The 20,726-nt window shown below is 48.1% G+C and overlaps 1 protein-coding gene across 1 annotated transcript; it reads left to right on the top strand.

The window, feature by feature from the left end:
• Positions 1-19,155: 19,155 nt before the first annotated feature.
• On the top strand, positions 19,156-20,394 carry LOC147689311 (uncharacterized). Its single transcript, XM_086939913.1, has one exon. The coding sequence runs from the start codon at positions 19,156-19,158 to the stop codon at positions 20,392-20,394; it is 1,239 nt and encodes a 412-aa protein (XP_086796039.1).
• The last annotated feature ends 332 nt before the right edge of the window (positions 20,395-20,726 follow it).

Consider the following 20,726-nt stretch of genomic DNA (forward strand, 5'->3'; position numbering starts at 1 on the left):
ACTGGGGATGGGGTCCAGTGAATGGTTGGACGGCTTTGTTTCGCTGATGCACTTGAGGAGGGCATCTTCAGATATTGGGTCAAAGTTCTGCCAAATGGCTGAGGATTTGCGCTCCTCTGGAGGGGTAGGATGAGAGACCTGATCCACCAGTGATTTCACTTTTTCATCAAAGAATATAGCGAAATCCGCTGCTTTCTTTGTAGAATCCTCCAACTTTGAGGTTGGGGGAGAGTAGTTAGGGAACTTGATGAGATCGAATAGTTTTTTGGGTCTATTTTTGGCTGAGTCAAGAAGGGTTTTGAAGTGCCATGCATTCCCAAGGAAGATGTGCTTGTGGTACTTGCATCTTGCTGAACGAAGCGTGGCCAAATTATCGGTGGAGGGCACTTGCCTCCATTGTTTCTCCAGGAATCTTAGCTGCTTCCTTTCTTCATGGAGGGATTTGTTGAACCAAGGTGCTGAGGGAGTGGGCCTTACCTTTTTGCTTTTGAGTGGAGCGACGTTATTGATTTCGGCTGCACAGACTGTGAAGCATTGGAAGGTGAGTTCGTCAACATCTAGGTTCGGGTCTAGCCTTGGAAGTGATAACAAAGGTGATCACAGAGGGGACCGACATCAATATTTTTAGCATCACGGAACCAGGAGGTAGCCCTCTTAGGTTGGCCAAGAGTTATAGAGTGTGATAGGTGAAGAGAGAATGGAATGAAGAGGTGGTCGGACCAGTCTCCATGACTAGGGGTAGTGATAGAGAGCATGCCTGCTTTAGAAATAACATGGTCCAGCATTGAGCCCTTAGAGTGTAGTGATTCTGTGCAGTGTTGGATAAGATCGTTTGCAGAGAGGAAGGTGGCCAGCGAGTTTACAGAAGAGTCATGCGGTACGCCCCAGTGGAGATTGAAGTCACCCACGAATGACTGATTGTCACTTCGCGAGTATTGGTCGCTGATGAAGTCAGTGAGTTCCTCCATAAACAAAGGGCCACTACTAGGCGGGCGGTAAATGACATGGAATTTGAGGGGTGTGCGGTGCTGCAATTGAAGCTCAAGAGAAAGGCATTCAAAGGTGTGGAAAGAGCTGATAGGAGAAACCTTAAGTTGAAGGTAGTTTCTAAAGATGACTGCAACACCTCCCCCAATGTTGTCAGTTCTGTCATTCCTAAATATAGAATAGCCTGTGGGTAATAGGAGATCAAACATAGAGTGAGAGGTATCGTTGAACCTGGTCTCTGTGAGGAAGATCATGTCAATATTGTGAAAGGTGATGGTATCGGAGATTTCAAGCTTGCGTTTTACTGCAGATCTGCAGTTGTGGAGCAGACAGCGCAGCTCTGTTAAGACTGTTTTGGTGACGGGGGCACTTGGGCTCTGAAGGGTGATCGGGATATTGTACTTATGCGGGGGTGCTCGGGAGGGTTTAGGTAGATGCCTGGTTCTGACAGAGGAGATTGTCTGAATAGTGTAGATAGTAGGGTTACTAGGGGATGCAGGTTGAAGAAGGGTGGTGTTCAAGGGCTTGTGTGAGTTAATGAAGTTTGCGGACGACAGGTTGAGCTTGGCTGTATTGGGGTGAGGGGGTGAGGTGCATCTTGTGGGAAGTTAGGAAGGAGTAGAGGTGCATGGAAAGGTGGAAATCTTGGAGCTTAAAAGTGAAATGGCAGCTACGAGCTGGGAGATGGAGGTGATAAGAGAGCCTAGCTCATTTTCCAGAGAGAGTAAGGCAGAGCACGGAAGGTTGGGTGACTCGATGGAAACAGGAGGGGTGGAATTGGTGGTGGAAGGCAGGGAGAGGTGGGGGACAGGAGGTGAATTGGGGTATAGGGTTCAAGAGTGGGGAAAGGTGGAGGTTGAGAGTGGGAGTTGGTGTATCAGAGGTGAAGGGAGAGTTGTTTTTGTTGGCATTGCAAGAGGGAGAGGAATTAAGGTCATATTTAGGGGAGATGGGTGCGGAACAAGCCGGTAAGGTGAAAGGAGAGGGGAGGACTGTGTGGAGTCATGGGAATGTAGGAGGGTTGGGAGTAAAAGAGGCGAGGTGGTTGTAGAGGTCCTTTCAGCTAGGAGAGGTGGCTGTGAGGGAACGGGCATCTGGTAGAGTGAGGGGGGTTGAGAGAAAGGGAAGTTGAGGAAAGGAAGTGGTTCTGCTGGGCCCGAGGGAGGGAAATGGAAAGGGTTACCAAAGGGGGAAAGGGAGTAGCACTGCATTATGGCGGACAGTGTGAAATAAATGGTTATGCATGAGAGAATGGTGGTCCGTGTCCGTCTTTTTTCTGTTTGAAGGAAACGACAGAGAGCGGAGTATCAGATATATCAGGCTGAGACGGCTTCCCCAGCTACACACAGACCAACTCTCTATGGTTGACCACGCAGATTGGAAGTCAATTCCGACGAACGGCTCAGGTGGTGAATTTGAGGTGACAGACTTTTCCGCAAGGAATAACCGTGTTGGCCCCCTGACAGCAAGTTTCTTCCCCTGGTGGTTCAGTGAAGCTTGAGTCGGAGGACCCAAGGATGCTGACAACAACAGAGGTGCAAAAAGAACAAACTGTCAGGTGGAGAGGTGTTCGACGGCTGGGGAGTTATAATTGGTCATACATTCCCACACCTGTTCATTAAAGGAGATGCACGAGACAATGTCTGCAGACATGCTGCGGTATTGGGAGGCAGCAGCAGAAGAAATGTTTACCCATTCCCCCACACAGCATCCATATGTGCAGGCTCCAAGCGGTGCAGCACTAGAAAGGTCCAGTACTACTGAGGACATATTATGAAAAATGGAAAAACTAACTAAACAAGAACAATCAAAATGGTGGGAGTATAAATCTTTACAATGTTATTTGGATGTGGGCAGGATCCCTAGGGGTTTGAGAATTATAATGGCCCCTAGTTACAAGAATCCTAACCCCAGCATGCTAAAAGAATGGGCAAAATGCAATCTTGAGTCGTCCAGAAGACTGGTTCAAAATTTGGTAAAGTATGCGGAAACTGACCGCATCGAACTTAAAAAACAAATAGATACACACAATGATGAAATTGACAAAATGAGACCTATTCAGGCAGTATCCAAAATGCAGGAATAAATGATAGTAAGACTTCTCAAAGAAGAGGATAAAATCAAAGATAGAAAAGTTTACAAGTTTCAGTGCAACAAAGCTGGTTATGAAAATGGACATTTTACCTTCTCCAAGAAATATGACTCATTAATATTTTTTAAATCAAGTGGGAGAAGTGGCAAATTACAAGGATTGGCCATTAACAAGGACTCACAAGCCACTACATCAGCTTCAGATCTGAGTTCCGCACTGGTGACCGAGTCGGAACCAGAAACAAATCAATCAGGAGCTTGTCAACTCAAGAAAAACTTTCCTTCGCAGAGGAACTTGATTTTTTATGCCTGGACAGAAGACAAACCTTGAGTCCGAGAAACTACGAAGCCGGCGGAGGCGACACAAAAAACGCAGCGAAAGGTGAAAATCATACTAGATGCGAAAAAGCAAGAAGCCAGCAACGGGGCGGTGGAGACGCAAAAAAAGTCCTCGTAAGGCCAAAATAATAACCTAGCACAAATTGACTTGAATGAAGCTGAAACACAATTACTGTTTGTCATTCTGTCCTGAAAGCAGCTTTAAATATGCACAGACAAGAATGGATGTCTTATAAGCAAATTGAAGCTGAAGAAGTGTCATCTCCTGCATAAGGGCAACACCAATATAAGCACCATGCAGTCCGAAGATATTCCCTCCAACACAATGAATCTGACGATTGCAGATATGCCGCTGCTCAAAGATTTAAAGGACTTGCAGGATAAGAATCTTAGTTACAGTTCCTCAAGTGAGAAAACTACACTCTTTACGGCTTCAGTCGCCCAGTCTCTTGAAGATACATTTGCAAGGACTGGTACGCCCTTTAAGTAGAAGTCTACTTTCAATCCAATAATGCCTTCGCGATTCTATAAATATTTTCAATGAACAGGCTACTTCTCAGTTCAAAGAATTTAACCATTGTCTACAAAGAGCTGGACCAAAACTCAGTAATCGTGAGTTCAAGTATTGTCAATTGATCTGCAAACTGCAAAAAAACAACCAGATCGTGATTAGAAGCCCAGACAATGGCGGAAACCTCGTTATTTGGCCCAAAATAGCTTATCTAGAGGAAGCACTATCACAGCTAAATAATAGTGAGTGCTATAGAAGAAGCAGTATTCAAGCTGCTCGTGTAACATAAAACAAGTTTTATACAAAGGCTATTAGCTTGGAAAAGTGACTGTCTCCTGAGTCTGGAAGAATACAAATTTCTCAAAAATGAGCATCCAGTCATGCCGGTAATCTACTTTATACCAAAGGTCCATAAGAATCCAACTTGGCCTCCAGGTAGACCAATAATTTTTGCACAAAATGGCTTATTGCAGAACATGCAGCGCTATATAGACTATTTCTTGGAAGACTATGTGAAAGGTCTACCTTCTTATATCCAAGACACAAGGGATTTTCTTCGGAGGATACACGATATAGGTTGGCATGATGATTAAATCGTTATGACATTCGATTTCACATTGTTCTACACGAGCGTCAGACACAAGGATGGCATTTGAGCACTGGAACTTTATCTGAGCAATAGAGCAAACAGCTTGTTCCAACACAGCAAAATGTTGATCAATATGACAGTTTTGTCTACAAAAGGATCTGTTCATGTTTTAAAATCATATCTATCAGCAGGTATGGGGTGTTGCCATGGGGGCCAGATTATCTCCAAGCTATGCATGTTTACAGATGGGCTGGTGGAAGGAGCTGGTCGTCAACGCCAAACACAGGGTCACATTAAATGAACATGTAGTCACATGGTTAAGATTTATTGATAACTTGTTTATCGGCTGGCGAGGCACCAAGGAAAGTGCCTTGGAGTTGGTTACAGTGATCAATGATAATGATATCAATCTCAACTTTACAGCATCAGTGAGCTCGCACACAGTTAACATTTTAGACGTTCAGGTCTGAGGCTTAGATAATAGGCTAGTGACTTTGTTACATCGCATGGAAACAGCGGGTAATTCCATGCTGTATGCCACCAGCTCTCATCCCAACCATTTGATTCAAAGTATACCCTATGGGGAAATGCTTAGGTTGAGGCGAATATGGAGCAAAAATTCTGACCTGGCAAAGGTGCAACAGGAGAGTAAATTGAGTTTTTTGGCAAGAGGTTATTAAAACAAAACAATAGATACAGCAATTGCGAAATCACAACTACGTAACACATCGGAGTGACTGTTTGGTAATATAAGTGGTGAGACAACTTATACATACAATAGAATCTGTAGATCAAATGAGATTGATTTGCACGTACAACAAACATGAAAAACAATTGAGGAACATCCTCAGACGCAATTGGCCATTAGTATTGGATGATCCGATCATAGGTCATTTATTGCCCAGAGCACGGTCCATTCCATATAGGAAAGCCACCTCCATGAGTAATGCTCTGGTTAAGAGCAACCCAGAGGTAATGGAGGCAGGTACTTGGTTTACCACCAGAAAAGGTTTTTATAAATGTACAACCTGTTGAGCCTGTACATTTGGGGAGAATAAACTCTTTTATTCAAACCCATTCAGTGATAGAGTAACCAAGATAAACACATTTCTTACTTGTAAAATGGATAAAGCAGTGTATATGCAGGAGTGCTCTTCTGGACTTTGCTACATTGGTAGCGCCAAATTACAGGCCCACAAAGGCATACTAGAGCACATAAGGGCAATTATTAATTGGGATTCCACCTACTCTGTTGCCCGTCACTTTAAAGAGAAGCATAACAACAATATGGAACAACTTAGATATTATTTACTGGATTATTTATTTATTTAGTCTTTATTTCGATCAATTTAGATCATAAAAGAATACAACAATTACAGACAATATAAGCAGTGTACAATATAAGAGAATATAAAAAATAATGCAGTTAATCTGTTTAAAATCAGTTAAAATACAATAAATTTTGAAATCACCAGAGGCAATACATTTTCCTGTATCTGGCTAAATGTAGCGGTCACGGGTGTGCCACATTGCTGTTAAAAATGTTGCCACTGCAAACACAATTGGCGGGGATAGTTCTGTCTTTAATATTCTATAGGCTGGGAAATAGTGCGTGAAACCAAGGTTTTTAAGGAGTGAAACAAGCCAGAATTTCCTAGGTCTTTGATAGGCTGACCAGTGGTCCGTAAATGCCCTAAGAGGGAGGGTTCCATATCGCCACTGCATAAATAATTTCCTGGTAAGAAAAGGGCTGATGCCATCAAGAACAAGCTCTAGGTGGTATGAGTCATTAAATTTAATAAACAAGTTTGTTAGAGACCCCACGCATGTGCTCTCAGTTGAGACGAGTAATTTATGCTCATAGAAAACCCTGGAAAGACATTTGCGTGGGATCCTACTGCATGCATTTCCTGGATCAGACCACAGTTCCGGTCTTCCTAGTGTCTCACATGTCTGTTTGATATATCTCAACCATGGGATTTGCGCAGCATTGGGTAGGCGTAAGATCTCTTCGAGCTCAGCCCTATAATTGGATAGTTCTGGCGTGCTCCAGATTTTACGCCAAAAAGTTATGGGGTTTAGTCCCAGCTCTTCTGTAATAGGTCTAAGACCCAAGTCTAATCTCAGCGGGAGCAGTGGAGTACTAGATGGTAGGGCTGCCAGCTGCCTAATAAAGTTATTCTCGCTAATCTGCAAGTTCTTGGCAGTTGTATGACCCCATAATTCTCCACCGTAGGTGACTGCCCCTCTTGCCTGCATTTTGTAAATTTGAAGTAGGGGACCAAAAGGCTTGCGAGTCAACCCACTTGCCATCCTGCAGATACCACCGGCTAGTTGAACCAGTTTCATGTTTGCCTTGGTTCGGTGCGAGTCCCATGTCATGTTCTGGTTGATGGTTACCCCCAGATATTCGAAGGTGAGAACCCTGTCGAGTCTTGAAGGCCCTATGGTGGGATTCGGACGAGTTGAGGAGGGCGGTTTGAGGATCACGTATTTGGTTTTTAGGGCATTGATCTCCAACCCGCGCTCGACGCAAAAGGTCGAGAACCCGTCCAAAACCCGTTGTATTCCCATAGGGGACTTAGACAGCATCAAGGTGTCGTCCGCAAACATGATAGCGGGCACCCTGCTGCCATTGAGCTTAGGAGCGTCAGTGTCACTCAGCCTATTCAGGTGGTCGATTACCCCGTTGACAAAGAGGCAGAACAGGGTCGGCACAAGCACACAACCCTGTCTTACCCCTCTGTCAACGGGGAATCTTCCTGAGAGTGCCCCACCTCTACCGCACCTTACCCTGGCGAAGTTCCCCTGGTGTAATCTTATCAGAATTGACAAGATATCCACCGGGATCCCTAGGTCCGCTAGGACAGTCCATAGTTTGTCTCTTGGCACTAGGTCGAAGGCTGCTCACAGGTCCACGAAAACCGTGTACAAGCTGCCGCCCTCGATTCTCGCGGTCTTCTAGAACAAGAGATTCAGACGGAAGATCTGGTCCGTGGTTGAAACCCCCCTTCTGAAACCAGCCTGGTAGGGACTCAGGATGGTGAATTCCTCGATCCAATTTTGGAGGCGATCGAGTATCAGTCTACCGAATATTTTCTGAGGAACATCGATAAGACTGATGGGTCTGTAGTTTGCTGGGAGCAGAGGCGATCCCTTCTTATATATTGGGACAATCTCTGCGCCCAGCCAAGTACCCAGCACCGCCATACCCCTCAGGATTGCGTTAAATAACGTCACTAAATAGGGCACCCATACTTCAGTTTCCTGTCTGAATAGGTCACCCGGTAAACCGTCCAAGCCAGATGCCTTGCCTGATGCCAGCCCTGCGATCGCTACTCGTACCTCCGATTCTGTAAAGGGATCCCCTTCAGGGAGATCGCTAGTGGACAGTGAGGAGTTGTTTAGGGCCCCGTAGTCTACACTATACAGGGACTGGAAGTGGTCTTGCCATACCTTGGGAGCGATGTTTGGTTCTATAGCCGAGGCTAGCTCCTCGGACCCTGTGTTGACAATGCGCCAACATTTACGAGAGTCCCTGGAAGCTAAGGAAGTGGTGAGGTTTCCCATTTTTCCTGTTCCCATTCTCTCTTGGCATGGGCAATCAAATGCCTGTAAGCCTTTCTCCTGGTCCTGATCTCGGCTCTCTCCTTGCCTTCCTTGATTGAAATTAACAGGTCAGATTTTGCCTTACGGCATGCTGCGTTATACCAGGAAAGGCAGATGGAGCAACCACTACCACTTTTTACAGTCGAGAAAAGAACTCCGGACACTGACTTAATTAGGTCCTCGTGCAACAACCACAGCTTTTTATTTGCGCCCTGGGTGCTGGGTTGTTCCGTTATTGCACAGGCCTTTTCGAGTATGGGGATAACCCGGGCATATAGCCCTCCTAACTTCTCAGGATTGGACACTAATTTCTCCCACCTTACTCTCCGTCTATTATTTGTTAACACAAGCCCTTGCATGGGGGCCTCTGCCTCTGCACCCCTGACATCTAAACCAGGGTGGGAGTATTCTAGTTCCAGTGTGTTGTGGTCGCTATCCTCCCTAGCAATTACCCGGAAGTCAATGATGTGTGACTACAAGGCAAGTTGTACCAGAATATAGTCGAGTCTTGACTCCCTACCCACTCTGTTGTAAGCACATATGAGGGGGATATCAGAGTTTGTGCGTCCATTACAGGCCCGCACGCCATGTTTCAAAGTTAAAGATGTAATTTGGACGGCCAGTGGAATCCAGGCTCTAGGGGCGGGCGCTGGATGCATTCCCTATTCTCAGAGGGGAAACATCCTTTACGACGCAACTTTTACCACGCAGTACCTTTACAACGCAGTTTTTCAATGCAAGTCATTACAACGACTTGCGCTGGGGGGCGCTCTAGGATAGGTAATAGTTTAATTTACTATCCAACACCTTCCCTACTATCCACGGGGACTGGAGTTGGAATAGTAAATTAAACTATTCACTATCCAGCACCCCCAAACGCAAGTCGTTGTAACGACTTACGTTGAAAAACCTGCATTGTAAAGGTACGCGTGGTAAAAGCATGCGCTGTAAAAACGTACATCCTTCTCAGAGAGTCCATGTTAAGATGGTTGGAAACTTGTTACATATTGGAATTAGACATCAAGATTCCAGGGGGGCTCAATACTAGTGAGGGTGTGTTTACAGTCTGTAAGCAATGCGCCAAGAGGCAGGTTTGCACAGTGGTGGAGAAAAGGGGCATGGCCTCTGAAGTACTTTCAGCAATCACGCTGTGTTGGTCTTACTAGAGGTAAGATGAGGGTTTGTTGGCCCCCAATTACTCCCAGTATCCAAGAGAACTTCATCCCCCAAGCACCAGTGTGCAAGGAGGCACGTGTGCAGAGCGGTGTAGAAAGGGGGCGTGACCTCCGAAGTTCTCTCGAAAATCAGGCTGTGTGGGACTTACTGAAGGTAACAGGGGAGCTTGTTGGCCCCTAGCACCCTTGGCAGCCAAGGGTATGCTATCTCCCAAACCAGTTGCGCGCCAGCAGACACACTTGCATAGTGATGGTGAAAGGGGATGGGCCTCCAGTCAATTTGCAGTTGTTTTTAAATATGATTTTTGTATTTATAAGTGGAGGGGGCAGCGCGGCTCCGCTTCCTTGGGCCAATTTTGGCACATGGAGCCATCCCCTGGGGCCAAGCCTATTCCAAATGAGGAAGGGGGCTAGCAGCCCCCTTCCTAGGTCAAAATCTGCCCAGGGACTCCATCGCCCGTGGTCTATTTAAAAATAAAATGTTAACTTAAAGGGAGGGGTTCGACAGACCTCCTAATGGGCACATTTTGGCCCCAGGACCCCATCCCCCAGGGCCCAGCCTTTTTATTTATGTATTTAATTAAGGGAGGGTTGTCATGTCCCCACCCCTCCTGGGCCAATATCGGCCCCTGGGACCTCTTTCCTGGGGCCCAGGCTCTCTTCTGGTTTCCCTGGTCCCACCCAGGGCGCCTACTTGCTTTTGTTGTAGACCGGCTGAGGAATCCGAATGGCTACCATGATCCCTGCCAGCTCCCCGCCTTCTGAAGGAGCCAGCATTGCATTTACACATAGGACGCTTCTAAACATGCAGCTCCCTCTGTGTAAAAGCAATTGTGCTCCGCTTCTACCAAGAGAGAGCATTTTTATCCTCTTGCTTGTTAGAAGTCGAGCACAGTTTGTTATAGCTTGGCAGCAGCTGTAAAACTCCCTCCAAGCCATAGCAAAGAGGTATTTACTGGGGGTGGGCGCCCTGGGACATAGCAGAAGCTGGCTCTGGCGGAAGGTGTTCCCCAGGGCAATTCATGGCCCTAGGAGGGGGTGCACAGCCCCCTCCGTACTTCAATTTTGCCCCTTCATAGTGATGGTTCCTGGTGCTCCAGCCAGTTGCTTGCAACCCCGCATTCCATTTTACAAAAGCCTGGGAAGGTGGTTGTCACTTGGGCATCACTAAGCTCCATGAGAGGGGGGCATGCAACCCCCTCCTTCATTAACCCGTTCTATGCTCATGATGGAGCCGCTCCGTCATGAGCCTCGGTTGAGCTCTGCTCATGACGGAGTGGTTCCGTCATGGCCCGCTCGGCACGCCTGCGCTGGACGTTCCATTGAGCGGGGCGGGCCATGACGGAACCGCTCCGTCACGAGCACAGCTCAACCGCGACTCGTGACGGAGCGGCTCCGTCACGAGCATGCGAGCGCCGCTCGGCCGCCGCTCGGCCGCCCCACCCCCTTAGCGCTGCGGCGGAATTCCCGCCGCAGCGAAGGGGTTAAAATGCCCCAGAGACCTGGCCCACTCGGGCCGATCATTAATTAAGTGCGGGACCCCCCAAGAGGCCCAGGGTGTCCAGGTGTTTCAACCCTACCCCCTTTTCTGTTTAAAAAAAAAAAAATCCTGAGACTCAATTCATGCCAAGCCACAAAATGGCTGCCAACACTTTTTGGTAGAAGTGTTGGCAGCAAATCAGAGCTCTGCATTTCCCTGCACCAGCTTGTCTTTTTTAGCGATTAATCATGATGTAATCATGAAATATCCTCGGCCACAGAAATCGCTAACTTTTTTGTTTTATTTCTCAACAACTTCTGAATGGATTCACACAAAATAACATAAAGTACAATCTGAATAAACAAATCTACCTTTCTACCAAATTTGGTGTAATTCTGTCCAGTGGCTCAGGGTGTAGGTTGGACTACGCATCCTATTGGAATTAATGTGGGAAAACACACTTTTTTTTAGCCCCCTTTTTAACAACAATTGATTGATGGGTCACCCCTAAACTTGCCATGCACAACAAGACTTCCTATAACACTATTTTCAGAAAGTTTCATGAAGATTCGCCAACCAGCGCCTAAGACATAAGAAAGTCAAAATCCTCTTTTCCTATGGAAACATGGGTGTAACTATAACTGTCTTACAGGGACGTCATAGTTAGGAATTAGCATTTAAACCTTAGAAATTCACTGAAAAAAACAAAGGTTGTAGGGACGTTATACTTAGGCTTAGGTTTCACTCACACAAAACCAGTGAAATTCAGAAGTTATAGTTAGCTGGCTCTTACTATTACTCGCACGCCTGCAATGTATTGCTTATGACCTCACATATTACATTACTCAGACATGGTAGGTAACATCACTGATGATAATTCAAATCACTCACACCTGCATAGAACCTTTCATACACCCACTCCCACACAACCATTCACAACCCCTTTCACAGACCCATACCAGTACAGAATACAGCACACACAGAAAAAGGAAAAACAAGGAAAAATGTAAACATGTCTTCTCGTGGCGCCTCCCTAACACCACCACTGGGGTGGCGTTAGATTCTGACGCATTCCCAGGTTTACGATTTCTCGTTAGTCTGGAATGTATCAGATTCCATGGGTGTTGCAAGGGAACACCCTACAGCAACACTCATGGAGCACCCCTTTCATGCTGTGTTCTGCTTGAAAGGGGGACATATTTCCAAGGCCATCATGAAAAGTAACAGAAAGTGGCTTTATGTGGCCTTGTAAATTTACCTAGGCATATTGCGCTACCCAAAAGTTAAAAAAGTGACGTTCCAGTGGTGTAAAAATGCCGCAGGATCCTTATATATGACAAGGCCCAATGTAGGAAAATTGTTGGACTCCTGAGGGGTAAAATTTACTATTCGCACTCCAATCTTTGCAACAGTAGGGAAAGCTTTGAACTTCAGAGGAAAAATATTTGCTGTTCCCACTACAGTCTGTGCAACAATAGAGAAAGCTTTGGACTCAATTGCTGGACTTCATAGAGGAAAGCTTTGAACTTCAGAGGAAAAATATTTACTATTCCCACTCCAGTCTCGGAAACAGTAGGGAAAGTGTTAGACTCCAGGTGGGTAAAATGTACTAATCCCACTCCATTCTATGCAACCTAGGGAAAGTGTTGGACTCTAGAGGAGTAACATTTACTATTCTAACTCCAGCCTGCCAACAGTAGGGAAAATGCTAGACTCCAAAGAGGTAACATTTACTCTTCACACTCTAATCTCTGCAACAGTTGGGAAAGCATCAGACTCCAGAGGGGTAACATTTACTATTCCCACTCCAGTCTATGCAACAGTAAGAAAAGCATTAGACTTCAGGGCAGGAGGTGGCCACATTTACTATTCGCACTCCAGTCTGTGCAACAGTAGGGAAAACGTTGGATTTTGGAGGGGTAACATTTACTATTCCCACTCAAGTCTATGCAAAAGTGGGGAAAGTGTTGGATGTTGGAGGGGTAAACTTTTCTTTTCCTAGTCCAGTCTATGCAACACTAGGAAAAGTATTTCACTTCAAATGCATAACTTATATGAAACATAACCCTATTAACTATTTAAAAAACATAAAACTCCCAATAGATACTTTATTAATTAACCATATATATATATATACAGTAGTATGGTGATGTCAGTCACGTGATGTAATCAGTTAAAGTACGCTCAAGTGCACCTGGGCGCTTGTGTTCCAGTCTGTGATCAAGGCAATGGTGCCGAAACGTTAGACAAATGGAAATTGGCGATGCGGGATTTTGGAAATAAAGCCACTTTCACAGTATTGGGCCTCACGGTGTTTGTGTGACCTGTGGGTGTTTGATGAGCTGCTCCGTGCTCATTGTGTGAGGCCGCCCTAAAGAGTCTGGGGCTCCCGAACGGGGAAATGCTTTTCTGGATATAGATATATATATATATATATATATATATATATATATATATGTTAGCAAAATGCTGGAAAGCTATTTTAGAGGACACACACTGCTCGCCGACCTCCGGTCTTCATTTCTCACAAGTTGGTTCCCAGATTTTGGATTTTCTCTTCTAGCCGACACGTTTTGAGATGAGAATCCTCTTCTTCATGGGCTGATTTCAAACAGGCATTACGGTCTCGCTGGTGCTTGCGCCTTCCGGCCATATTTATTCAGTTTAAAGCCTCTTAGTGGGTGTGGTGATTCTCGCGCATTTCGTCCAAAGCACACTGGGACATGTAGTCCTTTGCAAGCATAAAAAGAATTATCCCTGAGTGGGGGTGTGGCCTGTATGATATATTAACACTGTATTCATCCTTATAGTAAGGTCCAAAGATATGGGGGCCAACTTCAATTACTATGGCTTGCAGTACTGCTTCGACGGACTGGAACAGTTGGAAGCCTGCAGTCTCTCGTTTCTGGTGAAGAAATGGTGCTCCTCATCACGGATCGGCAACCGCGCAGTTAATGAGTTAGCAAAATGCTCGAAAGCTAGTTTAGAGGGAACACACTGCTCGCCGACCTCCGGTCTTCATTTCTCACAAGTTGGTTCCCAGATTTTGGATTTTCTCTTCTAGCCGACGCGTTTCGAGGTGAGAATCCTCTTCTTCATGGGCTGATTTCAAACAGGCATCACCGTCTCGCTGGTGCTTACGCCTTCCGGCCATATTTATTCAGTTTAAAGCCTCTTAGTGGGCGTGGTGATTCTTGCACATTTCGTCCAAAGAACAGTGGGACATGTAGTCATTTGCGAGCATAAAATTAATTATCCCTGAGTGGGGGTGTGGCCCATATGATATATTAACAATGTATTCATCCTTATAGTAAGGTCCAAAGATATGGGGGCCAACTTCAATTACTATGGCTTGCAGTACTGCTTCCACGGACTGGAACAGTTCCAAGCCTGCAGTCTCTCGTTTCTGGTGAAGAAATGGTGCGCCTCATCACGGATCGGCAACTGCGCAGTTAATGAGTTAGCAAAGTGCTCGAAAGCTAGTCTGGAGGGCACACACTGCTCGCCAACCTCCGGTCTTCATTTCTCACAAGTTGGTTCCCAGATTTTGAATTTTCTCTTCAAGCCGACGCGTTTCGTGGTGAGAATCCTCTTCTTCATGGGCTGATTTCAAACAGGCATCACGGTCTTGCTTGTGCCTTCCGGCTATATTTATTCAGTTTAAAGCCTGTTAGTGGGCGTGGTGATTCTCGCACATTTCGTCCAAAGCACACTGGGACATGTAGTCCTTTGCGAGCATAAAAATAATTATCCCTGAGTGGGCGTGTAGCCCGTATGATATATTAACACTGTACTTATCCTTATAGTAAGGTCAAAAGATATGGGGGTCAACTTCAATTACTATGGCTTTCAGTACTGCTTCCACGGACTGAAACATTTCCAAGCCTGCAGTCTCTTGTTTCTGGTGAAGAAATGGTGCTCCTCATCGCGGATCGGCAACCGCGCAGTTAATGAGTTAGCAAAATGCTCGAAAGCTGGTTTAGAGGGCACACGCTGCTCGCCGACCTCCGGTCTTCATTTCTGACAAGTTGGTTCCCAGAGTTTGGATTTTCTCTTCTAGCCGACGCATTTCTAGGTGAGAATCCTCTTCTTCATGGGTTGATTTCAAACAGGCATCACAGTCTCGCTGGTGCCTGCGCCTTCCGGCCATATTTATTCAGTTTAAAGCCTCTTAGTGGGTGTGGTGATTCTAGCACATTTCGTCCAAAGCACACTGGGACATGTAGTCCTTTGCAAGCATAAAAAGAATTATCCCTGAGTGGGGGTGTGGCCTGTATGATATATTAACACTGTATTCATCCTTATAGTAAGGTCCAAAGATATGGGGGTCAACTTCAATTACTATGGCTTGCAGTACTGCTTCGACGGACTGGAACAGTTGGAAGCCTGCAGTCTCTTGTTTCTGGTGAAGAAATGGTGCTCCTCATCGTGGATCGGCAACCGCGCAGTTAATGAGTTAGCAAAATGCTCGAAAGTTAGTTTAGAGGGCACACACTGCTCGCCGACCTCCGGTCTTCATTTCTCACAAGTTGGTTCCCAGAGTTTGGATTTTCTCTTCTAGCCGACGCGTTTCTAGATGAGAATCCTCTTCTTCATGGGCTGATTTCAAACAGGCATCACAGTCTCGCTGGTGCCTGTGCCTTCCGGCCATATTTATTCAGTTTAAAGCCTCTTACTGGGTGTGGTGATTCTAGCACATTTCGTCCTAAGCACACTGGGACATGTAGTCCTTTGCGAGCATAAAAAGAATTATCCGTGAGTGAGGGTGTGGCCCGTATGATACATTAACACTGTATTCATCCTTATAGTAAGGTCCAAAGATATGGGGGCCAACTTCAATTACTATGGCTTGCAGTACTGCTTCCACGGACTGGAACAGTTTCAAGCTTGCAGTCTCTTGTTTCTGGTGAAGAAATGGTGCTCCTCATCGCGGATCAGCAACCGCGCAGGTGATGAGTTATCAAAATGCTCGAAAGTTAGTTTAGAGGGCACACACTGCTCGCCGACCTCCGGTCTTCATTTCTCAAATGTTGGTTCCCAGGTTTTGGATTTTCTCTTCTAGCTGACGCGTTTCGAGGTGAGAATCCTTTTCTTCATTGGCTGACTTCAAACAGGCATCACGGTCTCGCTGGTGCTTGCGCCTTCCGGCCATATTTATTCAGTTTAAAGCCTCTTAGTGGTCATGGTGATTCTCGCACATTTCGTCCAAAGCACACTGGGACATGTAGTCCTTTGCAAGCATAAAAGGAATTATCCCTGAGTGAGGGTGTGGCCCGTATGATACATTAACACTGTATTCATCCTTATAGTAAGGTCCAAAGATATGGGGGCCAACTTCAATAACTATGGCTTGCAGTACCGCTTCCACGGACTGAAACAGTTCCAAGCCTGCAGTCTCTTGTTTCTGGTGAAGAAATGGTGCTCCTCATCGCGGATCGGCAAGAGCGCAGTTAATGAGTTAGCAAAATGCTCGAAAGTTAGTTTAGAGGGCACACACTGCTCGCCGACCTCCGGTCTTCATTTCTCACAAGTTTGACAGGCTGCCCCGGGACACCAAAGGTGGCTACCTGCGAGGGCGGCCATCCTTAGTGCCATAGGATGGCACGGACCCTGAGCGGTCTAGTGGTTGGCTGACTAGGTGGTCAGCCAGTGGACAACCTGGGATTCCCCCACGCATTAGATCATTTCCTGTCCTGAGGGAGAGGGGGGGAGGGCTATATAGCCCGGGGGGCGAGGGTCTGGCGTCCTCTTTTGTTCCTGTGCAGCGGCGAGTAGACCCTCGCCCCCCACCTCTGGAGAATTCCCGCAGCGCGAACCCTGACTGCCCGGCGTTCTTTTGTTAAGGTGAGTGACTTGTGCGATGGGATGAGAGGGGGAAGGCTGGGGGGGGTGGGGTGCGGGGCTTGCACAGTGGCGAGAGCTGGGCGTGCTTCCAGCATCGCGCGTTGCTGTGGAAAAGGTGTGGGGCAGCTTCAGGCTTAGCTTTGATCTGCGGCGTGTTTTGGCGCTACTTGTAAAAAAAAAAAAAAAAAGGAGAGAAGGGGAAGGGTGGGGGCGCTTCAGGTAATTCGGTGAGTGCCCCCGCGGGGGCCTCGCCCTCGCCTACTTTGTGGGGTGGCGGGCGTTGGGTCCAGATCTTTGCCTGGTTCAACTTGCTGCGAGTTTGGGCGCTGCTTTGTCCCGGATTACAAGGGGTGTGAGCGCTTCGAGAGGGGTCGGTAGGTGCCCCCGCGGGGGGGCCTCGCGCTTTCGGAAGGTGGCCCTGATTTTCGACCCGCTCTGCTACGGGGGGCTGTCGAGATTGGAGTTGGGCTTGGGGGGTGGGGGGGCGCATGTTAGGGGGTGGGGGCGCATGTTAGGGAGGGGGGGGGGCTCCTTCACTGCGCCAGTAGGTGGCGGGACATCCTGTAGAGCGGTAAGGTCGGCGCCTCTTGGTTTTCAATTTTGCCGGCATAGGTTGTGCAGCGGGGGCTGCTTTTGTTCATTCTCAAGTTGTGTGGGTGTCGTGGGGTGTAGCGCTGCGTGCGCGTGCTTTGGCTTTTGGGGGCTTTGGCACTAGGGCGGCCGCCCGCTCCTCTCACCTTTGGGACGGAGACGGGGCGGGCGGGTCTCGGAATGCAGGGAGGGGGGGGGGGGCGGGCAGGGGAGAGGGCCGGCGGGGATTTTGTTTCGGGCCTTCGGGGGGTCGGGTCAGGAATGCGCTCGTGCCTTGCACCTTCGGGCCCGGTCGGGGGGCGGGTTTTGGAATGCGGCCTGCGCGGCGGGCCTGTGATGTGAGGCAGTGCTGCTAGCTGCTAATGCGCTTGAGTCCGCGTCACGGGAAGTAAGCGCCAGATAAATAATGGCGCTACAATTTAATAAATGTTTCGATTTATGTTTAAAGAAGAAGCTCTAAGAATGTCACATAATGAAGAAATGTTTACTGTAATAATGAAGAAATGTTTACTAAAAAAAAAAAAAAATCAAACGCACATGGAAACATTAGTATGTGGTTATTATATTTGCATATGATTTTGATGCACGTTTTGACATTATTAGATGCTGATGAATGCCGTGGGAAGGGGGAGGTTCAGCGGAATGGGTTAGGTTATAGAACGGAGGTCTGGGATGAATTTAGCAAGGGAGCAGGTATTAGGGGTGCGGTAGTTGGGACTGGCAAGAGTAAGCGCAACGTGGGTGGGGGGGGCGACTCACATGTTGATTTGTCTTTATGCAGGATTGCTTCGCGGATGGAGGATTCACAGCTCACGCAAGGAGTGGCGCAGGTGGTGGGGGTTTATTACAGGGGTTTGTTTGGTACGCACCCTCGTGGGTAGTGTCTGCAGAAGGTTTAGTCGAGGCTTAGGATCTTAGGATTAATGTCGGGGGGTCAGTTGGGCTACGGGGCGGGGGGGGGCATGGGGCATCTCATCATGTGTTTAATTTTACAGACGCATAAAAGGCACAAGGTCTCGGGACTGTCAACAGGGACGGCATAGGTAAACGGTTGGCTTACTGTGGTCAGTAAGTCACATGAAAATGTAATAAAAGAATTTTAGAGGCACGTTCCTAATTTGGGTTTTCTCTTGCAGAGAGGAATAGGGGAGCAATAGAAGATCGGGGTGGACCTGTGGACCGGATTGGGAGCAGCAGTGCAAGCGTTGTGTTGTCGGGTCTGGAGTTCGCTCGCACGCGCGCAGTCGCCACAGTCGCAGCACTCAAAGTAAGTAAGATGGGCTGGGTCGTGATCGGTGCGTGACCCGTGTAAGGGAGCCCATATCACTCCATCGCAGAGGACGTTGCTTATTGTCTTTTATCCTCCTATCCTCAGATTTTGAACGGATCGTCAAGCATGGAAAGCCAGGGATCCCCATCGCTATTCACTCAGATGTCGCAGGTGGAAGACTCGCTGCCTGATGCGAGTCAGGCACCACAGTGGGCGGCCTTCATGCGGATGGCCAAGAGGAAAGGTTTAGCCTGGGTCGAGGGGCTCTTGAAGGAGGCGGAGGAGGATGATTCTGGGGTCATCTGCGAGGCTCCATTGTCCGAGGTTGAATCGCAAGAGGCGGGGCCAACTAGAGTTTCCAAACGGGCTAAGAAACAGACATCCAAAGAGTTCCCGCCCTGACCCTCCAGCAGCCAAGAACAAAGCTGTGATCGCACATATAGAGCCTCCGCCCAGACACGCGTTGCCTGGGGCGTTACCGGGCGTCTCATCGGGGAAAAGCAGAGCGGTGTCCGCACAACTTGAGCCCCCGCCAAGAAACTCTTTGCTGGGGGGGCACAGGCCGTTTCTAAGGAACCTGCCCCTGTTCAGCCCGTGTATGCCACTCGGGAGGACCTTGCAAGACAGTCTGATTCCCTTAAAGAATTCATGAGAGAGCTCATTGGAGCCATGGTACCGCCAACACAGATTGACAAGACTGCAGCTACACCGGCGGACAACAGTGGGGGGGCGAAGACGGCGGCCTCTGTGTGGGGCGCTCAGCCGGCGGCGGCTTTGTCTTCTACGACGTCGCTCGTGCAAGTGACTAACACCCCTGCCGTGGTGGCGAGCTCTTCGACGGCGTTGGCGAGCGATAACACTGTGGCGCCTCCCACGCTGTTGCAGCCCACCCTGCCTGTTTTGCTTGCGCCAGCCATTGTCAGCGACACGGCAGTCCCTGTGGCTGCGGGATTGGTCACTCCCGCGCAAAACACTGGTACCTCTGTGGACCCTACATTGGGCAGTGGTGCTGGGGTTTCATCTGTGTCATCTAATACCATTTCTTCTACAGGAAGCGCAGTTAGCATGGTTACCTTGGCAGCATCTCCTTCTACCCCTAACACTGGGCCTCGGGTGGCGGCATCTCCTTCTACCCCTAACACTGAGCCTCGGGTGGCGGCCGCGCCCCTGTTGTCGGGTCATTGTCACCTGGCATGGCAAGTTCCGTTAGCGGCCAAGGAATTGATATGGAAGAGGGAGTTGATAGATATCTTCTCGCTACTGCTGTTAGGTCAGGAAGGAACTGATGTCAGGAAGGCTGGAGTTAAGGAGGAGGATAAAAAGACCAAATACCAACAATGGCCTGAAAAAACCATAGAAAATTGGCTAGATGCATTTGCAATTTTCCAGGCGGTGATATTGGAGAAATATCCAGAACAGGCGCAGGCGCTAGTTCAGTACAGTACCTTGATACGAAAGGAGGCTGCGCGTTGGGGTGGTCAAGGTTGGGTGTCTTATGACTTGGAGTTTAGGCGAAGGATGTCCCTGTGTCCAGAGATGAGATGGGATCAGAAGGAGGTTCAGTTGTGGCTAGACCATATGGGCTCCAACTTGCTTCGTAATGGGGGGGCTTTAGACAAGAAGCAGGTAGGCAAGTACTCAAACAACGCCTCGCAGAGGAGCGAGCAGCAGCAGGACAGACAGTCCTTTCGGGGTGGTTACAGGAATAGAGGGGGTAACAAAGGCTTCTTTAAGAGAGCATCCCCGGGTATTTGTCGATCTTTCAACGCCGGTTATTGCGCCTGGGGGAAGTCTTGTAAGTTTGGGCATTCATGCAACAAGTGTGGAGGCTCTCACGCAGCGGGATCGTGCGCCACTCAGCAAGGGGGCGCTCCCAAGCCTACAAAGGAGGCAGGTAGCATGCAATAAACCCAGCGCACCGCCTCTTCACTCCAACTCTTCCCCCGCCCCCGATTTGATTCTGGATGAATGTACAAGCAGTACAGCAGGGGCGTGCAAGAGACCCTCGCCTGTAATTTTGAACAATTTGTTGCCCCTCTTGCAGGGATATCCGCTCGCGCGTGACAGGCTCATGTTGCTGGCGGGATTTAGCGAAGGTTTCAGGATACCATATGTGGGTTGTGAGGCCCCCAGAGAGGCTGAGAATTTGAGATCCGCGAGGGATTTGCCTCTGGTGGTGAGATCCAAAGTGGAGAAGGAGAGATTGCTGGGGAGAGTAGCGGGCCCTTTTGCAAGTCCAC

Source organism: Lissotriton vulgaris, chromosome 10, assembly GCF_964263255.1.
Source record: "Lissotriton vulgaris chromosome 10, aLisVul1.2, whole genome shotgun sequence".
NCBI lineage: Eukaryota > Metazoa > Chordata > Amphibia > Caudata > Salamandridae > Lissotriton > Lissotriton vulgaris.

Excerpts from the sequence above, each read along its gene's own strand:
- LOC147689311 (XM_086939913.1), top strand. The coding sequence starts at position 19,156 with ATGGTACCGCCAACACAGATTGACAAGACTGCAGCTACACCGGCGGAC.